General features: G+C 40.9%; 1 protein-coding gene across 2 annotated transcripts in view; it reads left to right on the forward strand.

Annotated features, from left to right (window-relative positions):
- Positions 1-21,136, forward strand: part of AMPH (amphiphysin) — a 248,958-nt gene that overhangs the window by 168,322 nt on the left and 59,500 nt on the right. For both annotated transcript variants that reach the window (XM_012656466.1, XM_012656467.1), the window contains exons 7-11: positions 1,601-1,686; positions 9,851-9,926; positions 10,568-10,650; positions 12,922-13,060; positions 14,539-14,667. In XM_012656466.1, the coding sequence (XP_012511920.1) occupies positions 1,601-1,686; positions 9,851-9,926; positions 10,568-10,650; positions 12,922-13,060; positions 14,539-14,667 (513 nt within the window). The remainder of the gene's footprint in view (positions 1-1,600; positions 1,687-9,850; positions 9,927-10,567; positions 10,651-12,921; positions 13,061-14,538; positions 14,668-21,136) is intronic.

Below are 21,136 nucleotides of genomic sequence, written 5' to 3' on the forward strand. Positions count from 1 at the left end.
TGCTGAAATGCAGATTCAGATGGAAAACCAAGCTGAAATTCTCAGATAAAACTTTGGATTGAGAGTATAGACACATGCTAGATTTGCATAACTTTAGTTTTCTTTTAGAAAACCCATTTTCAGTAGCTTTTACCATATATGTCAGCAACTTACAGATGCCAACTAACTGAAGTCACCTACTATCTACACCCTTTTCTTCCAGTCTGGCCGTTTCCTGTGCCTGCACACAGCTGCCTGAATGGTCTTTCTGTATCACATATCTAGACATGTTTCTCTGCTGCTTAAATCTTTTAATGGCTCCTTTTGCCTGTAGAAAGCATTCTAAACTTTTTAGCATGTCATATGAGACCTTCGACATTTGTCTGTAACTCACCTGTGCCTGCGTATGAACTTTCAAACCTCCCGTTCCCCCCGCTCCTTCTTCCATATACACTGTGAGAAAGAGCCTCCACAGCCTCCACATCAGTTCCTGAGCAGCCACAGTAAGAGCTGTCCTTCGTGAGGGGCCTCCTGCCAGGCACCGTGTTCAACATCACGTCTACATTACCTTTCCTTACACTCACAACAGCCTGTGAGGTGCACAGAGCTAAAGCAATCTGACAAGTTCACACAGCCAGTAAGCTAGAATTCCATCCCATGGAACTTGACCTTTATGTATTGTGATGTCTTCCTCGACCCCTTTAGCAATCATGATTCTTTAAGAATTCAGTTAAAATATCACCTTTTCTCTGTGGAACCTTCTGTCTTCACTGTACACCGTCTTGCCTATAGCATGCTCCATAACAGACTGTAAGTCCCTTTAGTAAATATACCTTGTAATGTAATTATTTAGCCTTTCTCCTAGACTGGGTATTTCATGGGGAGTCTGGCATCCAGTGCAGTATCCAGTGCAGAGTTATCTACATGGCTGGCAGTCAACATATTTTTAGAGTAAATGAATGAGCCAGAAACTGCAAAAGCAACTGTTACCGACTGAAAGCTCATCATTTGTCCTTGAGGCCACATCAGAACAATGAAAACAAGTGGTTTGAGGAGAAGGAAAGAGAAATTTATGATTTTGCTGGCAAAGAAGGAAAAATGGTAGACCTTCTCATCTCAAAAATCCAAATTTCCTGAACATAAGCAGAAATAAAGAGCTTTTGAAGGGAGTGCCCCTCAGTTCTGTGCTATTGTGGTTAGCTATTCTAATCCTCCCATCTCTGCCAAAGACTGTGATCTGTGCAGCACCCACCTGGGAGGCTGGCTCCAGCACCTGGGATGGCTGATCCCCAGGCCCCACTGACCACCTGCCTGGGGCTGGGATGCAGGCTGCAGTTCTCAAAAAGACTGGGTGATGTTTTAAGGAGATGGAAGACATCTTTTTGCCATTTTTTTTTCAGGACAATCCTCTGTTACACAACCATTGTAATCAATCCAGTTTCCAGTTTTAGTGTATTAATATTTCATGTTTAATTGAAAAAAATCATGTGGATTTTAACCAAATATCTCTCCTTCCCAAAATGTTTTGAGGATGTCATGAGGCTGTTGCTATTTTATATTAAATGATGCTTCTGTGAAATGACTTTATTTTTAGTGTAAACACGTTATGTATCATTTCTAGGCAGAAGAGGAATTTCAGAAAGCACAGAAAGTATTTGAAGAGTTTAACGTTGACTTACAGGAAGAGTTACCATCATTATGGTCAAGGTAAAAATGTTTCTGTGCAGTTTGTACATATCCCTTTTAGAAGTTTAAGAACAGTGAATACCCCTCATTTCTCTTTATTGTCTGGGATGCTTCAACGCTGTCCAATGGAAGTTTTCTCTACACTTTCCAATATGGTAGCTGCTTGTCACATGTGGCTATTGAACACTTGGAATATGGTGAGTATAATTGAAGACTGAATTTTAAATTAATTTATTTTGTTTTAACTCATGCAAATTTAAAATATCACATGTGGTCAGCAACAACCATATTGGGTGGCGCAGTTATAGGTACTGATGTATTTCTCAAGTGGAGACCCAAATCTCAGTGAGAGGCATTAGGAGAGCTGCCCTGAGTCTTGAAATTTACAACATAGCCTTTCAGCTCTTGGTGGAACCTCTGTTATTCCAAGAACTTGTCTAGTCTTCTGGCTTCAATACTCTGCATTTCTCATGGAATTAAGTGCATTTCTATAGTTTGTTCCATTTTTCCCACTCAGTGGTAGAATGTAGAAGTTGTTGGGTGAAGTGGGGCCTTGTGTTCCTCAATTTCCATCAGCACCACATGCTCCCACCACAAATACACAGAATCATGTTTGTCCTGCCACATCATTTTCAGTCAGATCCTCTAGTCCTAACTTGCAACCAGATGTTTCCCCTAACACCTTCCTCTGTATAAAATCTAGAGCTTCTACTTTTCACTAAAATTGTAAGCAATTTGAGAGTTTATCCTTTTCTGTGTTCATCCCTAGTTTTTCTCTCTCTCTCTCTCTTTTTTTTTTTTTTTTTTTGCAAATAATAGGCACTCTGTTTATTTTTGAACTACTGAAATATCTGGATGAAATTTTGGCTAGTTCACTGTAAACTAGCCTATACATGTCACACCTCAATGATAAGCCATTACCCAAAGTTCTGAAATTATCTCATTGTTTATCAAATTTATTCATTCTCTCAACATCTGCATTTGGTTTTTTGGTACCATTGTTGCTGAGTTCCTAAGACTCAAAGCTTTGGAGTCATTAACTGCAGGAAACCAAAGGTCCATTAAGGAAATGGTCCACTGTTTTTTGGTGTAATATTTCAGGTTGATCTCCCCTTCTTGTTTCTCACTGTCACTGCCCTAACCTCATCATCCTCTGGTTCAGTGTGATGGTGGTCTTGCCCTTACATTCCTGTCTTTGCCCTCATCCTGTATACCTCTTCTTTCGGGAGCTCCACCTTGACAGCTCTGTGGCCTGCTCAGGACCTTACTGTTTGTGCCTAAAGAAGACCCCTCCTCTCCCCCACTGAGAATTTATACAGCCTGAGTAATAAGTCTTTTAGCAAAATAGATGAATCAGCTACCTATTTATAATTTGAACTTATTTAGTTATTCGTATCTATTTAAAAATCATAAATTATATGAAATGATCTGAGTTTTTTATAAATACAGATATTACTTTGTTGCACTCACATTTCATGGAATGCTTGTATCTAACATCTTTACAAACATCCTTGGTATCAGTGAGTTTATCCTCACTGAAAACACTGATCAAGTCAGCCAGTAGTTCCGTAGAGCTCATCATTGTCCTCAATAGATATCCCATTTCAAACACAAGCTGTCATTTGTACACAATTAAAACAGTTATTCTCTTCCTTTCCCATATAGAGGAATTTTTGTGATCTCCAATGTAATTACTTACTTCATCGCTTTTTGAAATGATCTTCAAAAGACTTGGGTACCACAACGTTCCATACTTCCAGTTATGAGATAATACCCATGGGAAGTTTCCAATTGACAACTATGAAGTAATACCCTTGGGAAAATTGCCAGAATTTCTAAGAGGCAAATACTTATTATTTGCCTTAATATGCACTGGGCGTATAACTAATTTTTTTTCTAGTGATCTCTACAATCATCTAAGGGTAGCATTGACAGATGTTATTTCAGGCTTTTTATGTGCCCCCCAAATAGCATTTAGTTATTCAAAGTAAACTAATTATCAGAGTGTCTTGTAACATGAAAGACTTTGTAGAGACTACAAAACAAAGGGAATATCTGAGGGATAATTTTGGTAAAAAACTTTCCTCCTTTTCGGGTCATACACAGTATAAATGTTTCAATGCTTTCTAGATCAATCGAACTCCTCATTCTGGCACTTAGGAAATAACATCAGTCAATCCTAGTTTTTCAATCCAGATCCTGCCCTTTGATCAAAACCTGACTTAGGCCTTCTTTCTGTATAGTTTGTTTCTTGACTAAATCCAGATTATTATTATTATTCAACCATGATAGTTATGTGCAGTGTGTGTGTGTGTGTGTGTGTGTGTGTGTGTGTGTTTGTGTGTGGTGTGAAAGAGCAAGAGAGAGATCATTTTTTTGAATACTTTCTATTTGCCAGGTATCATTTTATGTAATTTGCATAACTACCCTCTGTCGCAATTACGTATCTCTCCACTTTACAGATGAGGAAGCTAAGGATCATATTGGTTAAACACTTTCCTAAGATTATAAAGCTGATGAATCCTAAATGTGACATTTAAGAACACTTCTGTGATTTTTTTTTCTTCTGTAAATCCTGCTACCTTTATCTGGGCCCTCTCTATCTAAAATGATATTGCATGCCGTCATTATCTTTCAAGTTATTTCATGAATGCATATGTTCTTTTCCTAGACATATTGTTCAGCATTGGAATTGAAGTTAGTACTTTTTTATCTTCTGTGCTTCCTATGGTGAAATGTATAATACTGGGCATGCAGTAATGAACATATTAAATATCAGGGATTAATGCATGAAATCCTGCATCACACTATTCAAAATCATTCCAAATGCTGGGTGGAATGTTCTCTATGTCTGTTAGGTTCAGTTGGACTATAATGTTGTTCAAATCCTCTATTTTCTTAGTGATCTTCTGCTGTTTGTTCTATTCATCACTGAAAGTGAGATATTGAAGTCCCCAACTATTATTGGGTCTGCTTCTATCTTCATTTCCATTAGCTTTGGCTTCATGTATTTTTGGACTGTGCTGTTAGGCATGTATTTGTTTATAATTGGTGTGTCTTCTTGATGGATTGGCTCTTTTATCTTTGCATAATGTTCTTCTTTGTCTCTGATCATAAATTTTGTTTGTTTTGTCTGATACTGCTGTAGCCACTTCAGCTCTCTTTTGCATGGCGTATCTTTTTCCATTCTTTTATTTCCCACCTGTTTGTGTCTTTGAATCTTAAGTGTGTCTCTTGTAGACAGTATTTACTTGGATCATTTGTGTATGTGTGTGTGTATGTGTTATCCATTCTATGAAGCTCTTCCTTTTGATTTGTGTGCCTAGTCCATTTACCTTTAATGTGATTACCAATAAAGTAGGATTTCTGCCTACCATTTTGCTAATTGCTTTCAGCGTATCTTATGTCTTTTTTGTTTCTCTATTCTTCCATTACTGCCACATGTAGAAAACTTTTAAAATTTTGGATGTATAAAGGAAAAGACAAATGAACCACTACCTAGAAGGGATGCAAGTTCAATTTTAAAAGAGGAAGTACTGGGGTATGTTTGTATGATTTGAAGGAGCTTGTAATTCATATGAGATGATAGAGAGATATTGCAAAGAAGGAAGGACTCCAAAAGGAATGCTTGAGCTAAATGTTTTAAAATGAATAAAGTCACCATTTAGTGAAAAGGATATTCTAAGCTGATGTAGAGCACAAATAAAGGCATGGGAACTGAAGCAGGTATGTGGATTTGTGGACCTGTAATTAGTCTAATGTTGTTTAAGGTCAGAGTGATAGTGTCCAGGAGGGGCTGGTCATGATAAAGCAGGAGGGAGGCAGAGGTCAGATTCATTTATCATTCATTCAACACATATTTACTGACTTTCACTGTGTACTAAGCACGCTTCTAGGTGCACACAATCCCGTACTGAAAGTTTTTGTTTTCTTGCAGCTTACATTGGAGAATAGAGAAAGGTAGTTACCTAAAAAGCAAATAAAGAATAAGACGTCAGACAAAAAGTTTAATTCAGAAAATAAAACAGCATAATTTAACAGAGAGTAACATGGGAACTATAATTTGGGTGGTTAGGAAGGTTTCTCTCAAAGAGACCATATATGAAGAAAAGGAAGTTTTGGGGAAATACTGAGTTCCATTTTCTGTATGGTGAGTTTCAGTATCATAACAAAGTTTAAAGGATTTGTGTAGTCTGGAGCTCAAAGGGAAGGTGGGAATCGTCACCATATGGGTAATAATGACACCATGGGAGTTGATGAGGTAGGAAGTCAGATAGATCACGTGGCAAGATGAGGGCCAATGACAGAATCTTCGAGAGCACCAATATTTAAAGAATGTGGAAAAGAAGAAATAATTAGAGATGTGGAAGGAGCTCTGAAAAGGTGATATCTCAAAAATCCAAGAATGGAGAAAACTTTGCAAATGAGGGAGTGCCCGGAATATCATTAGTAACAGAGGGATGAGGCAGATACGGACTGGAGATGCTTCGCCTTTGGTGAACTTCCTGGGAGGTCTCCGTAGATGGTGGGAGCAGAAGTTCCACTACAGGCCTTGGAGCCTCCATGGGAGGTGAGGAAGCAACAGCAGTGGGTGTCGTCTGTTATTCTGAGGACCCCGACTCTGATGGGTGTGAGGAATAGTGGCAGAAGGAGAAGATAGGGCAAGGGAAGCCTTTAAAATAGTGTTTGTCATTTTGAGAAGATGGCAGTGGCCATCGCAAAGATGAGATAATTTGGGACTGAGGATATGAGGCAAGTGGGGGTGAGGACAAGCAGGAAGCCAGCGATGGGACTGGCCAGAGGCTGTTGAGGGTTGCGCCACGGGGCCTGAGCTAGATAAAGCAGGGGGTTCAGCCTGAGCTGGGTGATAGCCTAGAAGAAAAGGGGCACTGATCCCACAGAGGTTAAAAGAATGTCAGCAGGTGGAACGGAAATGAGTGAATGGGGGCTCTTGTGGCTGAGGAAATTAGGTTATTGGGGGGCCACTGATTGCCCAATTTTGGGGGTGGAACAGATGTGAGTGGTGGCAAGACCCAGGAAGTGCAGTGGCCACTGCAGAGTGTATAAATAGGATGCTGGGTCATGAGTGAGGGGGCTCGTTTCTTGGTTGGATAGTCCTGTGGATGTCAGGATTTGCTGTGTGAGTGTTAGCATTTGGTGAAGGAGAGGAAGAGAAACCTGGAGACATGCCATTGTGGGCAGTGGATGGGGCAGGGGGTGACCTGGGAGTTTGTTAGATGAGCTGGGAGGAGGTTGGATATGCTGCTGTCAGTCTCAGAGGAGGATGGAAAGGAGCTCAGAGAATTGGAAAAGAGCTAGAATATAGCTCTTCTTCCTCCCTCCCCATCTCCATGGTGGGGGAGGGGTGGAAGAGGTTGCCTCCTCCACTGCAGGGGGCTCTGGGGAAAGCAGTGATGCCCCCTTAAGGCAGGTTTCCTTTAGGGCTTACAGAGGGGAGAGAGCCTGCAAACTGTGGCTGAGATAAGCTCAGCTCTTAATTCTTTCCACTGTTTCCAGGAACAAAGTAATGTCTTAATAAAGAAATAAAGTTGATCTTGACAGCTAATCAGAAGAGGCCTGAAGATGCCACATTTGGGGAAACAGTGATGTCTCAGAATCCCTTGTTTATGAAGAACTTGCGAAATGAAACTTCCAAGCAGATATCAGATTCCAGGGCCCAGTACTCTTTGTGTTTGTATATTTCACTGCTGGTGACGCTAGTCTTTTACAAGGCAAGGTCACATAAGAATATGCTATTCCAGTGGAGTGAGTGCCAGATTCTTCATTCATTGGCTTGTTTACTTGTTCATTCATACATTCATTCATTCACTCGTGGTCTAGTTACTGCATGTCTGCTGCGTACGCGGTGCTGTATTAGGCTGGGGCTCTAATAGTGAAGTAGCCAAAGGCAGTCCCCACTCCACAGTCTCTGATTTCATAAATTGGAGAAAATCACTCTACGATAAGTTGCATTAAAGTGTTGGACACTTTTTTCTAAATAAATATATACTAGTTCATTTAATTTCTAAATCTTAAAAAGAAGCAATAAAAATATTAAGAAAGTATAGACGTTTGTTTAGTTATTCCAAATAAGGTATTTCTTCCTGGTACTATACCAATTATTTCTCAAAGTTGATGTAACAACTTAAAATATGCTGTATATGACAAAACAAAATTTAAACGTAGAAGGAGGAGGATTCTTTTATTGCTAAATGAATCCAAGTTTCAGTATGTTTAATGGAAATGCCCTTATGAATTGTTAAGAAAAAAACAAACACGAAGAAATAAGCAAATGTTAATATAATGAGTAGATGATTCAGAAAAGAAGAAATACAAATGGGCAATAAATAGATGAAAAAAGTGTTAACTTTAATAAAAGGAATATAAATTTAAAGGTCAGTGAGATGCTAACTTTCAGGTATCAAATTTACAAAGGTTGTGTATAAGATAATGTTCAAAGTTGAACAAATTGCCTGACGGGAGCAGTTTGGCAGTGAACATCAAAGGTTCTATTGTTCATGCCTTTCGCTGTCATGTACGATCAAAAAGCCTATTCAAAAGAAATTATTAAGCTGTGCACAAAGTTTTAATCATAGACATTCGTTAAGGTTTTGGTATAACAATACCCGCCAGTCAAGTTTAACTACAGGCCCCTCCCATCTCGCCTCCCCTCCCATCTTTACCCAGACTGGTCTGCTGCAGCCCAAGGTTTCCTCCCAAGCAGATGTTAGCACTGGCACAGGGCCCGGTACTACTCTCTCCTGTTAGTTCCTGTAGCTGTTTCTGCCCATACATGCTTTTTTTTTTTTAAACAGACAAGGTCTCATCTTGTCGCTCAGGCTGGAGTGCAGTGACACAATCACAGCTCACTGTAACCTCAACCTCAAACTCCTGGGCTCAAGCGATCCTTTCACCTCAATCTCCTGAGTACCTGGGACTATAGATGCTTGCCACTATGACTGGCTAATATGTTTTATTGTTTGTAGAGACAGGGTCTCGCTGTGTTGCCTAGGCTGGTCTTGAACTCCTGGCCTCAAGTGATCCTCCAGACTTGGCCTCCCAAAGTGCTGGGATTATAAGCATAGCCACCACGTCTAGCTGTCCACTCATTTTTGATATTTGCAGTGGTCCTCAGCCTATGTGGCACCAGGGGATGGTTTCATGGAAGACGATTTTTCCATGGACTGGGGCTGGGGCCCTGGGGTGTGGAGCTGAGGCAGTGATACGGGGCCCATTTCTTAACTGGCCACGGACCGGTAACGGGCTATGGCCTGGGGCTGGGGACCGCAGATATGGCCTTTTGTGGCCTTTTGTGTGTAACTTTATGTTCACACACTGTTTTATAATCTCTGGTTCTTTCTCTTACCAATACATTTCCATTTTAAGTATGAATAGAGCATTTGTTCATTAATCAGCCCCTCTGGGTGCTCCTCTAACTGGATAGTAAATTCCTGGAGCTACCTTAGTTCCCCACTGTGCATGTACCCATAGTCATTTGCTGAGCAATTGAAGGAGGAAAGATGTTAAGAATTACCGGCTTGTTTGACTGGGGTCCTAGAGAAGGGGTCACAGGTTGCCGCTCACAGTTCCCCAGGAAGATTTCTCTGCTCAGTGAAAGTGTGCTCTCACTTTTGCTGAACAATTGGAATCAATTTTCCCTCTATCAAACAAATTTTGGAGTCCAAAAGTGGATCATTTATATTTTATAAAAATTAATAATAAAGTCCTCAAATCTTGGAACGTCTACAAGATACGTATGTAAAATACAAACAAATTCTTAGGGCAGTGGTTCTATAAGTGTTGTCTCTGAACCAGCAGCGTCAGGATCACCTAGAAACTTGAGAATGCGAATTCTCAGTCTCCCTGCCCCGACCTACTGAATCTGAAACAAGCCTTCCAGGTGATTCTAATGCCCACTAAAGTTTGAGAACCACTGTCTTGGGGTAGTAACTGAATTTTAGGAGATGTTGTGGTCTATGCCAAAAGATTTTTTTTTTTTTTTTGTATATGAACAGATGAGGAAAGTTTGGGCCTACTCTGGGTTAAGTATTTTATTTAATCCAGTGTTATTGAAAATTGTGTAAAGAAAATCTGGTTTGAATACGTTTGATTGCCATTAAAAATCCATTTTTGCTGACTGGTCTTTCCCTCTCTGTTCTTTCCTCTTTGTATTTCCACATGTTAGACGAGTTGGATTTTATGTCAATACTTTCAAAAATGTTTCCAGCCTTGAAGCCAAGTTTCATAAGGAAATTGCGGTGGTGAGTCGTGATGATTATTTTTACATATGGAATATAAAGTAAAGGAAGATTTATTTTGGAAACAAATGAACTGGCATAGCATTATCCAAAGAATTCACTCTTTTGTATGTTTCTTTTAGTAGTGTGTCATTACTCTCAGGAGTGTGTACAGTTTTGTAGTGACCACATAGTTCTCTATATGTTTGGAAGATTTTGTCACAGTTTCACAGCCTTCTTTCTTTTTTTTAGTCAGTTTATAAAGTTGGAATTTCAAGTGGTGTTTTAGGCTAATGAAAAATTGATCTCACAATGTTTAGATAATCGGCAACTTTGTTGTTGACTGATGTTTTCTTAGTTGAACGGGGTGGTTGCGTGGCTATTTCTAATGGAGTTAATATAAACAGTAAACTTTTGTTTTCTGCTCTGTTTTCTGGTTAATAAATATATTTTGATTTTTTGTTTTTTAGTTTATTTGTACTTATTTTAGTTTTGACATGGATTTTAAATTTGGATGACGTACAGAATTTCAGTTATCCTGAGGCCATCCAAACTATCATAAGATTCTTAGTTTCTCAATAAACAATTTTTTTCTTGGGGAGAACAGCCTGAATTGGCACCAGGATGACTTGCAGCTAATAGACAAGTGGCCTCTGTCCCCTTAGCTTTGCCACAAACTGTATGAAGTGATGATGAAACTGGGTGACCAGCATGCCGACAAGGCCTTCACCATTCAAGGAGCTCCCAGGTAGGCCGCTGTTGATCAGAGCACCTGGAATATTCTGCTTGTTGAAATGTCTGCAGTCTGTGGCCCAGCCTGTCCTATTTTATCCGTCTCGTAGAAGCCTCAAAGGGGCCCTTCCACCTGGGGGCTGACACTAACCTTAGTTCTGTGCTTTTGCGTTTACTTCTGGTCTCAGCGAGGGTTCTTATCCAATAGAATTGACTCTCTGCCTCTCTCTGCTTTCCACGGGACCTGATAGCCGTCGTGTGAAATTTTAATATATAATTTCTAGTTGCACACGTTACTTTCTCTGGAGAAGAAAGGAATTCCCAAAACCTATGACAGTCCTGATTCTTATCGTGGGTGCTGACGTCCCATTTTGGGAAAGGAAAGAGGAAGTGAGACCCCCTCATCATCTTAGTTCCTAACTCTCGATCTGGCAAACGCGGAGTTGTTTCTGTTCTGCGGCACGTTGCTGTCACGAGCACGCCAGTCAGATACACTGAAGGCCCAGTGATCCGCGTAGGTGAATTGTCTGCCTTGCCAGAGTTCAGCTTCACGCCGCTTTCTCCTGTGATTTTGGAACCCCTCTCATTCCATCCTTCTCAGGCATTATGCACTCAGAGAACGCAGGCTAGTGAGCCTTGGGCTGGACGTCAGAAGACCCAGCTTTCAGTTTTGTGACCCTGCAGTTAACCTGCTTTCCTTAAGTAAGTCCAATAACCTCTCTGGTTTAAGGTCTCATTTTTTTTTTACTTAATAGAAAAAAAATAAGATACTATTGAACTAAATGGCTTCTAAGGTAACATAGAGTCCTGATGATCTGTATTTGCAATTTTAACATCAATCAATGCCCAAACCCATGCAGTAATGACGACATGCATGTCATACACCTGCATATGGTCGTGTTTGGATCCCTCTGGAGACGGCTAGTTTTCTTATTCCCTGCTCTTGGATTGGACATCCTTGCAGTCTCTGCTATGGCTGCTGTACTAAGTGAGCAGTAGATGTATCTTCTTTTTCCCAGGGTAAGAACATTGCCTGAAAGGAGACATCAAAGGGGAAGAATTACCACTTCCAATGCAGTTATTTCAGTACTGGGCTAGGCAAAAAGGAAAAATTAGAACAGGAATATCAAAGTGACATTTGGGTGTTTTAAAAATGGTTGCTCCCTTACCTGGAAACGAAAGGCACAAATGCACATGACAATTTCAATGGTGCTGGATCAGATAAAGTGAAGAGAAAGTGGAGCCAGAACCGCTTAACAAATGTTCCTTTCATTTTTTCCAACATTCCTCTGCAGAACGAGGTGGTGAGTGAGCTCAGTGGAATCCCTACTAAGCGTAGATGGGGGCTGTATTTCCCGTCAGAGGACGTGATTGCTGGCACATGGCCCCAGTCATGCGCTGTGTCTGTGTTCTCTACAGCACCCCGTTCCCTCGGCCCCTGAATGTGTAGACCATGCTGCTGTGTATGTGTTGTCTTATTTGGGGGTGTAGGCTCTGTTCTTTCGAGCTGTAGACTTTAGAAATTCTTAGAGAGTAGGATGTGTCCCGAGTGCTTCTTAGTCATCAGATTCGGGCTGTTCCCAAGCATCTGGCCCGGTGCCGGGAACATGGTGGGTTCTCAGTAAACATTACTGAATCTCACCCATCATATGATTTGTTTGTACAGTTCAAGGTGTCTGCACTGAGTCATTGTTTTAAAAGGTGTAGAAAGGGAAATTAATTAGTGGATTTATTTCCAAATTTCATCAGAAAGTACTTGTACAAAACTTTTATTACACTATCCTAAGGCTGCCTTTTAAACGTAAAATTTACAATTTTCAGAGTAGGTTTTTCTATAGGTTGGGACATGGAAAGACTCTCTTGTGAATAAAAAGTGAAACCAGTTAAATTAATTCAGCCTATGTTTGGAAGATTCTTGCAGAGCTCGTTTGAAAGAACAGGGAGTTTGCGTTACTAAGTCCTGAATTCAGATCCAGTAAATTGTTGGGTGACTTTAGGGTTGTTTTAACCTCTCTATGCTCCACTTTCCTCACCTGTGAAATGGGGATGATAAGACATGGCTGCAGTGAAGATAAGAGATAATACATGAATGGGGTCTGGCACACAGTGGGCAATAAATGGTGCCAGTTATCACCATCACTGTTACTGTTAGCCAGAATTAACCTGGAAGGGGGAACAGGGTAACAGTATGTGTTATGCTTCAGGATTTCTCTGGGGTGGAGAACCCCTGATCGGATGAGTACTGCTCCTTAGAAGGCCCCTTGCTTAATCCCCTGTGTTCGTCTAGTGATTCGGGTCCTCTCCGCATTGCAAAGACACCGTCACCGCCCGAGGAGCCCTCACCCCTCCCGAGCCCGACAGCTAGTCCGAATCACACACTGGCACCTGCGTCTCCTGCACCCGCACGGCCTAGGTCACCTTCGCAGGTAGGAAGATTAAATATTTTGGTGCATAGAAAAACTCATGGTGAGGTGGCCCATCAGAGATAATACCATGGAGAAGTTTTCAGTTGGGGAGACTGAGATGCGAGGCTCTAGGTATTGCGATGGTCACTAAGGAATCTACCTGGTTTTCATATTTGACTGTTTGTATTTGCTCACACGCCTTACGTTTGAGTCTGTTGGGACTTCCAGCACCTTCTCAGCTTGCTCAGGCTAGCACGCTCTCCTCTTCTGCCATCTTTTGCTCTCAGGATTCTTTCTTTCAAGGCTCCATTTAATCCTTCTCTATGAAACCTGCCCTCTCCTAGGGGTTTGGGTTACATTCAGGACAAGTACTGCCAAGAAAAGCAGTTATGTTTATATGCCACTTCACATTTTCTTGTATCTGTTGTACTAGACTGCATTAGAGCAGCCACTTAATAAAACGGTATGGAACACGAGATTAGAAAGGAACCGTAAGGGCTGGGCAAAAGTAACTATAGAGAAAATTTGCCACCTTTATTTTCCCTACTTTGGGTAAAAAGAAGATTCCTGTAGGAAAACTCTAAGTCCCCAGTCCAGTTCACGCTTTCATATACAGACGCTTCTTGACTTACCGTGGGTTTATGTCCTGATAAACCCTTTGTAAGTTGAAAATATTCTGAGCGAAAAATGCATTTAGTACACCTAACCTACTGGACACCACAGCTTAGCCTAGGCTGTCTTAAATGTGCTCAGAACACTCACATCGGCCTGCAGGTGGGCAGAGTCGCCTGCCAGCACAGAGCACTGCAGAGTGCTGGTTGTTCCCCCGCATGCCCCTGTGCGGACTCGGAGCTGCGGCTCGCTGCCCCTGCCCAGCACCATGAGAGAGAGGGTCTCAGCTTCCTATCGAATGTATATCATCTTGCACTGTCCTTAAGTCAAAAAAATTCTAGATCGAACCATCTTAAGGAAGGAACCATCTGTGTACGGTTGAACTAAGGAAAGTCTTAAGAGGTTATACATAATGGATAGACCTCTAAAGTTCTTACTTTTCAAAATCCTGGAGAGTAAAGTGAAATGTAAGCTGCTGTCATTGATCTCATTGATTCAAATGAAAAGCTTGCTTGATTTTAGTTTTGAAATTCTAATTTATTGCTGAAGTGAGAAATCATTTTCAGTTGAATTCAGGGAGAGTATTGCCTTCGTTTAACCTTGAAGGTACAGGTACCCGCACCTGCAGCCCTGAGTATAGTTCTTGTGTTGAGATGAATGGGCTCCCATAGCCTGAGTTCTTTCCACTGGACCCTGGCTTGTCGGTGTTCAGAAAGCCACCCACGTAGACAGCATTCTTCCCCTAAATCAGGTAGGCTAATTTCTATACACAGATCTGAGTTTCAATCAGAGATCAATCTGTCCTCCTAGGTCTGTTCACATGACATTTCTTCATGTCTGATGCATCATCTTTAGCTGAATTAATGTTTATATTTAATGCTTCCTAGACAAGGAAAGGCCCTCCCGTTCCACCTCTGCCTAAAGTCACCCCAACAAAGGAACTGCAGCAGGAGAACATCATCAGTTTCTTTGAGGATAACTTTGTTCCAGAAATCAGCGTGACTACACCTTCCCAGGTGAGTGCTGGTTCAGAGCTGGGAAGCCCACGAAGGTGCCGTGGCAGAGGGACTGCCAGGGGCAGCTCTAAGGGAAATGGCAAACTCTAGAGCCAATAATGTAAATTTAATTGTCATTCACCTTTGTTTTAATTATTTGATATGTCTGAAGCATTCCTAAATGGGAGATGTAAATTATTTGAAAATATTCTTACAGTTTTAGGAGTAGGATATACATGTGATAGAAAATTGGGAAAATACCAAAAAGTGTAAAATGAAAAATTTTAATAATCACTTAAATCATACCACTCTCACATAACCACTGATGTCTTTTGGTCTATTTTCTTTTAGTCTTTTTTCCCCTAGAGTATATATCAGTTTTGCACCATAAAATTCAGATTATCTTGTTAGCTATTTGTGAATTTTCTACTTAATTATATTGAGCATTTTTCATGGTATAATATTGTGTGTGTAAAAACATGTTTAGCCACAGTGTTCTATCAGATGGATGTACCAACCCCTGCGTGTTGGCCACAGGTTGCTTCTGATTTATTTTTCTGTTGCTTCACCAGCACTTCAGGGAATATCTGCATATGTATTAATTCGTGTCTTATGCCTTCTGTTATTTCTTTTGTATTGATTCCTAGTGGAGAATAGGAAAATGAAATTAAAAGAGGTGAATAAGTTTGTCTTTTGCCCTTCACCTGGGTGGTATCATTTACATGATTTGACAAATGGAGAGGTCAGTGTTCCTACTGCTTTTGAAGATACCTGGTGGCACAAGTCCCACCAGCAGCTGCCTGCAGGCCTGTCCCTGCTAGCAGCTGGGTTGTCTCACTGACTGAGGAATAGTTGTGACTTCCAGAGCTGCTTCCAATGCCACTGAAACCATATCTTTGTTTTCCAAGTAAAAGTCTCCAGAGAAGTTAGGCCAACACCATTTCCTCTCAGTGTTCTCTGAAATAATATTTACATTTTGTGAGAGGTGCTAATGCAGTATTACAATTACTGAGGAAATCAATGACCACATGTCCCAATTACAGTAATATCCTTATTACAATCACATCTTGATAATAGCAGAGATAACCAGGACCTTAGAAAATAAAAACTCAGAAGCAATGCAGTGGCAAATCATGATTTCTCATCCCTTTCGAGGACACTTATCAACAGGCACAGTGCTTTGAACTATTGTTTTCCTACTTCTGCTTGTATGAGTTGCTGAGTTTGGTAAACTAACTAGGGCTTGAAATGTAATGTGGCAGCTCCTTTGAGGAGGGGGAACTGCGTGTTTATCCGTGCTTGGGCAAATTGCATGTCTGTGAATACAGAGATGCCACGAGGAACAGCTGTCTTGTAGCCAAAGGATCTTGCCCAGCATCTGCCAGTTGCCCTGGCACCAAACTTGAGTAGTTTTAATTTCCAATTTGTGCAGTCCCTTTGTATTTTCTTCTTCCCAGCTTCATTGTCTTCTTTGCTATGTGAATTTTAAAACTGAAAGTGTTTTAGGGTGATGACACTCTTACTTGTTGTTTTTTCCTGGACCCTCCAAGAGCATCCTCTCAATTCATCACAAATAGAGACTCTAGTCACCTAGAAGCCTTGTGTACTTAGCTGAGGACATCCTCTTTAGTAGATGAAGCAGCTGAAGTAGAGACAGCCTGACACACAGACTTGTGAAATAAAGGTGTAGCTCAGAAGTGTTCTTTCTTTCAATTTTTTTCTTTTATTTGCAATTTACTGGCTCATAGATAAGGACTCTTCATGGTGGGGGGAGAAAAAGAATCAAGGCGCTCTTGAAAATTACAAATGCCCGGAGAGGCCCCTGAGAGCCTTAACGTTCCTGGTATTGTTGAGTGAAACTGATGCGAAAAGGGAAGAGTTGGGGGCGAGAGAGAGGAAGCTTTCTCCAGCTGGGGCTCCTGCAAGGACAGGTCACTGGTGGAGCCGCCTGCCTGGGCTTTGCTAGTGCTTTGTGCACGAGCCCAGGGCTGTGGGGAGGGAGGGAAAAGCACCTCCCCACCTACACCTTTTATAACTGCCACGCAATTTTGAAAGAACTACCCACCAGAGGCATGATAGGGGTACACTTTGGGTGGGGGGCAGGTACGGTCTCACTTATATATTTTTTTTAAATCTAGGGAGGGGGCAGAAAGGGTTTCTCTCATTTTCCTGCATCTGAGAAGGAGCATGGCTCCAGCAGCTGGACCACACTGTGGGAGCCACTGTTTCGAGCCATCAGGATTCCACGTGGCACCAATCTGTGCTGATTAGCAAAGTACCACAGTGAGCTCACAGCTTTCTTCCAGGGACACATCCAGCTGAGTCAAATGCATGTTATGATTGGCCATTTATAACTGCTGCATCTAAAAATAGCGTGACTGAAAGAGTTCCATATTTAGGGCTTGTGGACACATACATGTATATGAGTGTGCTTGTAATATCAGATGTGTTGATCAGATTGTATGTCAGGCTATATCTTACAAGCGAACGGGTCACAGCATCTGGATGGCAATGTGTTTGACAGTGCGCAGATAAGTGGATAAAAGGGAACAAATAACAGTGCTTGGAAACAATGAGATGCCAACTGCAAGAAAATAGAGTCTTGAAAACTAGAGGGCTGAGATGTATCTGAAAAGGTTTTTCCTGATGCATGTAATAATGTAATGATATATTTACGTTTTATTTTAATATTAATTTTTTCCTTAATGAATCATCCACATTTAGAAGGTAGGTTTATGTAGCCAGTTTGCTAATTTTATCATGTGCTTAATGGGAAGAAAAAAAAGCATTTGGGTTAATCCTGCCCAGAAGCTCAAAATGTCATGACTGAAGTGTACCCAGTCTCTGGCGGATTTGTGCGTCTCCTACACTAAGCAGCACCACAGCAATGACTCTCTCCTGTCCTGAGATTGAAAACAGAAATCCATCAGGCCTGCAGAGCCTCTAATGACCCAAATGTTCAACACAGCATAGAATTTTCTCTGCAAAAGGTCCTTATTGGCTCACAGGGAGATGTCTCACGGTCAAGACCCAAGGACTTACCTTGTTTTTCTGGTTCTGCGTTTACCTTCCTAAGGACGAGTCATGGTTCTCTATTTTTCCTTCCCAAGAACTTAGAAAGAAATCCTGTGTGTTTTTGTCTGTGTGTGTGTGTATGTCCCCATGTTATTTTTTTAAAGCAGCACTTTTCAAAGTGTGGTTTTGAGGAAAACTAGTCTCAGTGATGCAGGGAAAAGGGGGTCTTTGGTCATATGGGATTGGGGGCTACATCGCCTTTTGCTTTTGCACAGTTCATGTCGGCATGTTCAAGGCTCTGAGAAGTTCTGTAACAAACCCCGTTAGAGTGTGTTTAAGCTGGAATGCCTCAAACAGTCTCCCCTTCACCCCCAAAATACCCTGTTCCAGGGAACTGGGTGTTTGGGGAAACATTTTAAGAAGTGAAGATTTAAAAGATATTATGTTCCTGGAAACTAAATATATGGCATACAAATAAGATTTTAACAGGATGTCAAGACAAAAAGTAAAGCAATCACATATGTATATGCATACATAAGTATATATGCAAGGTTGTTTCTCTGTCTCTTTCCTTTTTCTTCAAAAGATGTTTTATACTGTTTTTTATTCTAACTTGATGACGTGGCTTTAAATCCAACATTAACCCTCCCCTTTCTTCAGGGCCTTCTTTGGGATTATGGCCCTGAGCAAATATCATTTTCTGGGGGCCTACAACTATATAAATAATTAGAGTCACTTTAAATGAGCATATCAGCACCATTCTAGTGGCCAGTCTCTGGGGATTCCGTAAATGTCATGCTGGTGAAAGGGAGCAAGCTGCTCACTACCGCCCTCCTGGAACCAGGCCTGACCACCGTGCCCTGGCACAAGTTTGTGGATATGAGCCCCAGAGTTCCTGGTCCCCATAGATATAGGCAGTAGGGTTGGAACATGCTCCAAAGTGGAGAAGTGGGGACCAGGCCCATGCAGGTCCTGGTGCAGGCTGGGGGTGCCCTGAGCAGATGGCACTGCCGGGCACATCTGGTCTCTACTACCGGAGGAGGACTTAGAACATTTCGAGAAAAGTGCTGAAAAGCATGGGGCCTCCCTGAAGTTCAGGGCCAGGCGCATGGTCCCTCTTTTCCCAGGACTATTATCTTCCCGTTCAGTGGCAGAGAGGAAGAAAAAGATTGCCTGTCTCAGGATTTTTTTCATAGCTGATATCCCTAACTGTTTTTCCTAAATCTTTTCCCACCAATGGTATTGCATATTTTCTCTCTATGATATGGTTTCCCCTTCACAAATTCAGAGGGATTATCCTTCGAATATCCAAAGGCTTATTCCTCCAAGCCCTGCTCATCACCCTGTTGGGGTGCCCGCCGTGCTAGCAGGCAGACATGAGCGCAGCCTTCCAACCCTGTGAGTGTTGGGACTGGTTTAGCACCATTACCTTTTCTACTCTTATATCTCTGTTTTCCAGCCTAATACTGCATCTTACTTTTTAAGTTCATGAAATCATCCTATTTTTGCTAGCCAATCGAGCAGAAATAGATCTTCAAGTTGCAAAATCAGTTCATGAAACGGCCCTTTTCATCCCTGCAGTGCTGATGAGGCCAGCCTGCAATTATAGACAGAAGCGTCAGTCACTTGCTGGGCTTAAAAACTGGTAACCTGGTTTTAAATACTGCACTGACTTTTCTTTTTAATGAAGCATATTTCTGGACCAGCTGCCTCCTCTTTTACTTGTTATTTTTTCAAAGCAAATGTGTTAACATTATTTTAAGACAGAAAGAATTATTAAGATGAAAATTGGAAAGAAAAAATATTAACTGGAGCATTTCAAGCCCAAAGTTAGTCAGTTTATTACCCCAGTGGATTATAGACATCATTGCTCTGTTCCTTGAGTAGGAATAAGCAAGCAGTGTAGTTTATGTATCATCTGGTATTCTGAAAATATTTTTTAATCATTGTGTTATTTGGCCTCACCATCTTCCAAGATTCTCAGACTTCGAAGCCTCTAACAATGCCTAGACTTTTCCCGTCTACAGAGCACGGACAGCTGCTGAATGTCCATATTCCCTAAATGTGTCATATGCAAGGTCTCATTCAGGTTAATCTTGACACCAATCCCGTGATTTACATACCATTGTCCTTACTTTATACAAGAATTAACCTGTCATCTTTCTGCTATCTGCCCATCCACAAGTCACAACAGAACCGCATTATAAGCACAGACCCTGTCCCTCTACCTTGCTGACTCTGTTCTCATGACTGTCAACATTTACACTTAGTCCTAATGTACTTAAGAGCAGTGAACAAAATCCACATAGTACTCTTAAGAATGACTGTGCCACCTACCTAATTTTTCCAGTAAATGCAAAAACTAAACAAAACAAAACAAACTAGGGAAACACTTCCCTATAAAGTTTAGTTTATTGTGTGTCGACTCATTAGGGCACTGCAGGATTGTGTAAATGTAGGTAGGGACACAAAGCAAATGTGGCAACAGGAGATCAACTGGTAAGTCTTGATTGTGTGTAAAAGGATCTGCACTGTACTAGTCTGCTCACTGTAGGGTGGTCGGTAGTCCCCCCTTATCCGTGGTTTCACTTTTGACAGTTTCTGTTACCCAAGGTCAACTGCAGTCTCAAAATGTTACGTACGATAAGATATTTTGAGAGGGAGAGAAACCACATTCACGACCTTGATTATGTTACATTTTTATAATTTTATTGTATTTTAATTGTAAATCTCTTACTGTGCCTAATTTACAAATTAAAGTTTATAATAGGTGTGTGTATATATATAATATATATTATATATATATGAAAAAACAATGTATATAGAGTTCAGGGCTATCAGGGGTTTCAGGCATCTACTGGGGGCCTTGGAATGTATCCTTGAGGATAAGGCGGGACTACTGTGCTGTAATAAATATTGTGGAGAAAATACTTAACAACATAATTTTAAATGATTGAAAGATGTTCCATTCTAAGATTGCAAATATGGAGTGCTTGAACGCTGTCAAGGTACTATAGTTAATTCCATTACTCACATTAACTGTGACATGCCCATCTGTAGCAGTCTGTTATGAGCTTCCAAGCAAGAAGTTAAATTTCCCTAGGCCACTGTTTCATCATAATTATTGATGAAATGCTAAAATTTTACTCACTGTTAGAAGTTGTAAATTATTCTGTGACCCTTAAATGAAAGGTATTTATATTACATGAAAAATAATTCCTGATTGGCCTTGTTGCTAAAAGCTCTATTTAACCTTTCTGAATTAAGCTTCCTATTTGACCTCGTCTGACTCACTGGGAAGTTATAAGTGTACAGCACAATAGATGGGATTTACTAAAGGTTCTTAAAATCTATTTAATGAAAGAATAAAAAATGAAAAATCTCTGGAAGAAGTAGTGCCTTTGGCCTCACTGCAATCTGGGTTAGATCATGTTATGATTTAAGAAATAATTTTGTGTCTGCATGTGTCTGCATG

Source organism: Propithecus coquereli, unplaced genomic scaffold (assembly GCF_000956105.1).
Source record: "Propithecus coquereli isolate 6110/MARCELLA unplaced genomic scaffold, Pcoq_1.0 Scaffold502, whole genome shotgun sequence".
Classification (NCBI taxonomy): Eukaryota; Metazoa; Chordata; class Mammalia; order Primates; family Indriidae; genus Propithecus; species Propithecus coquereli.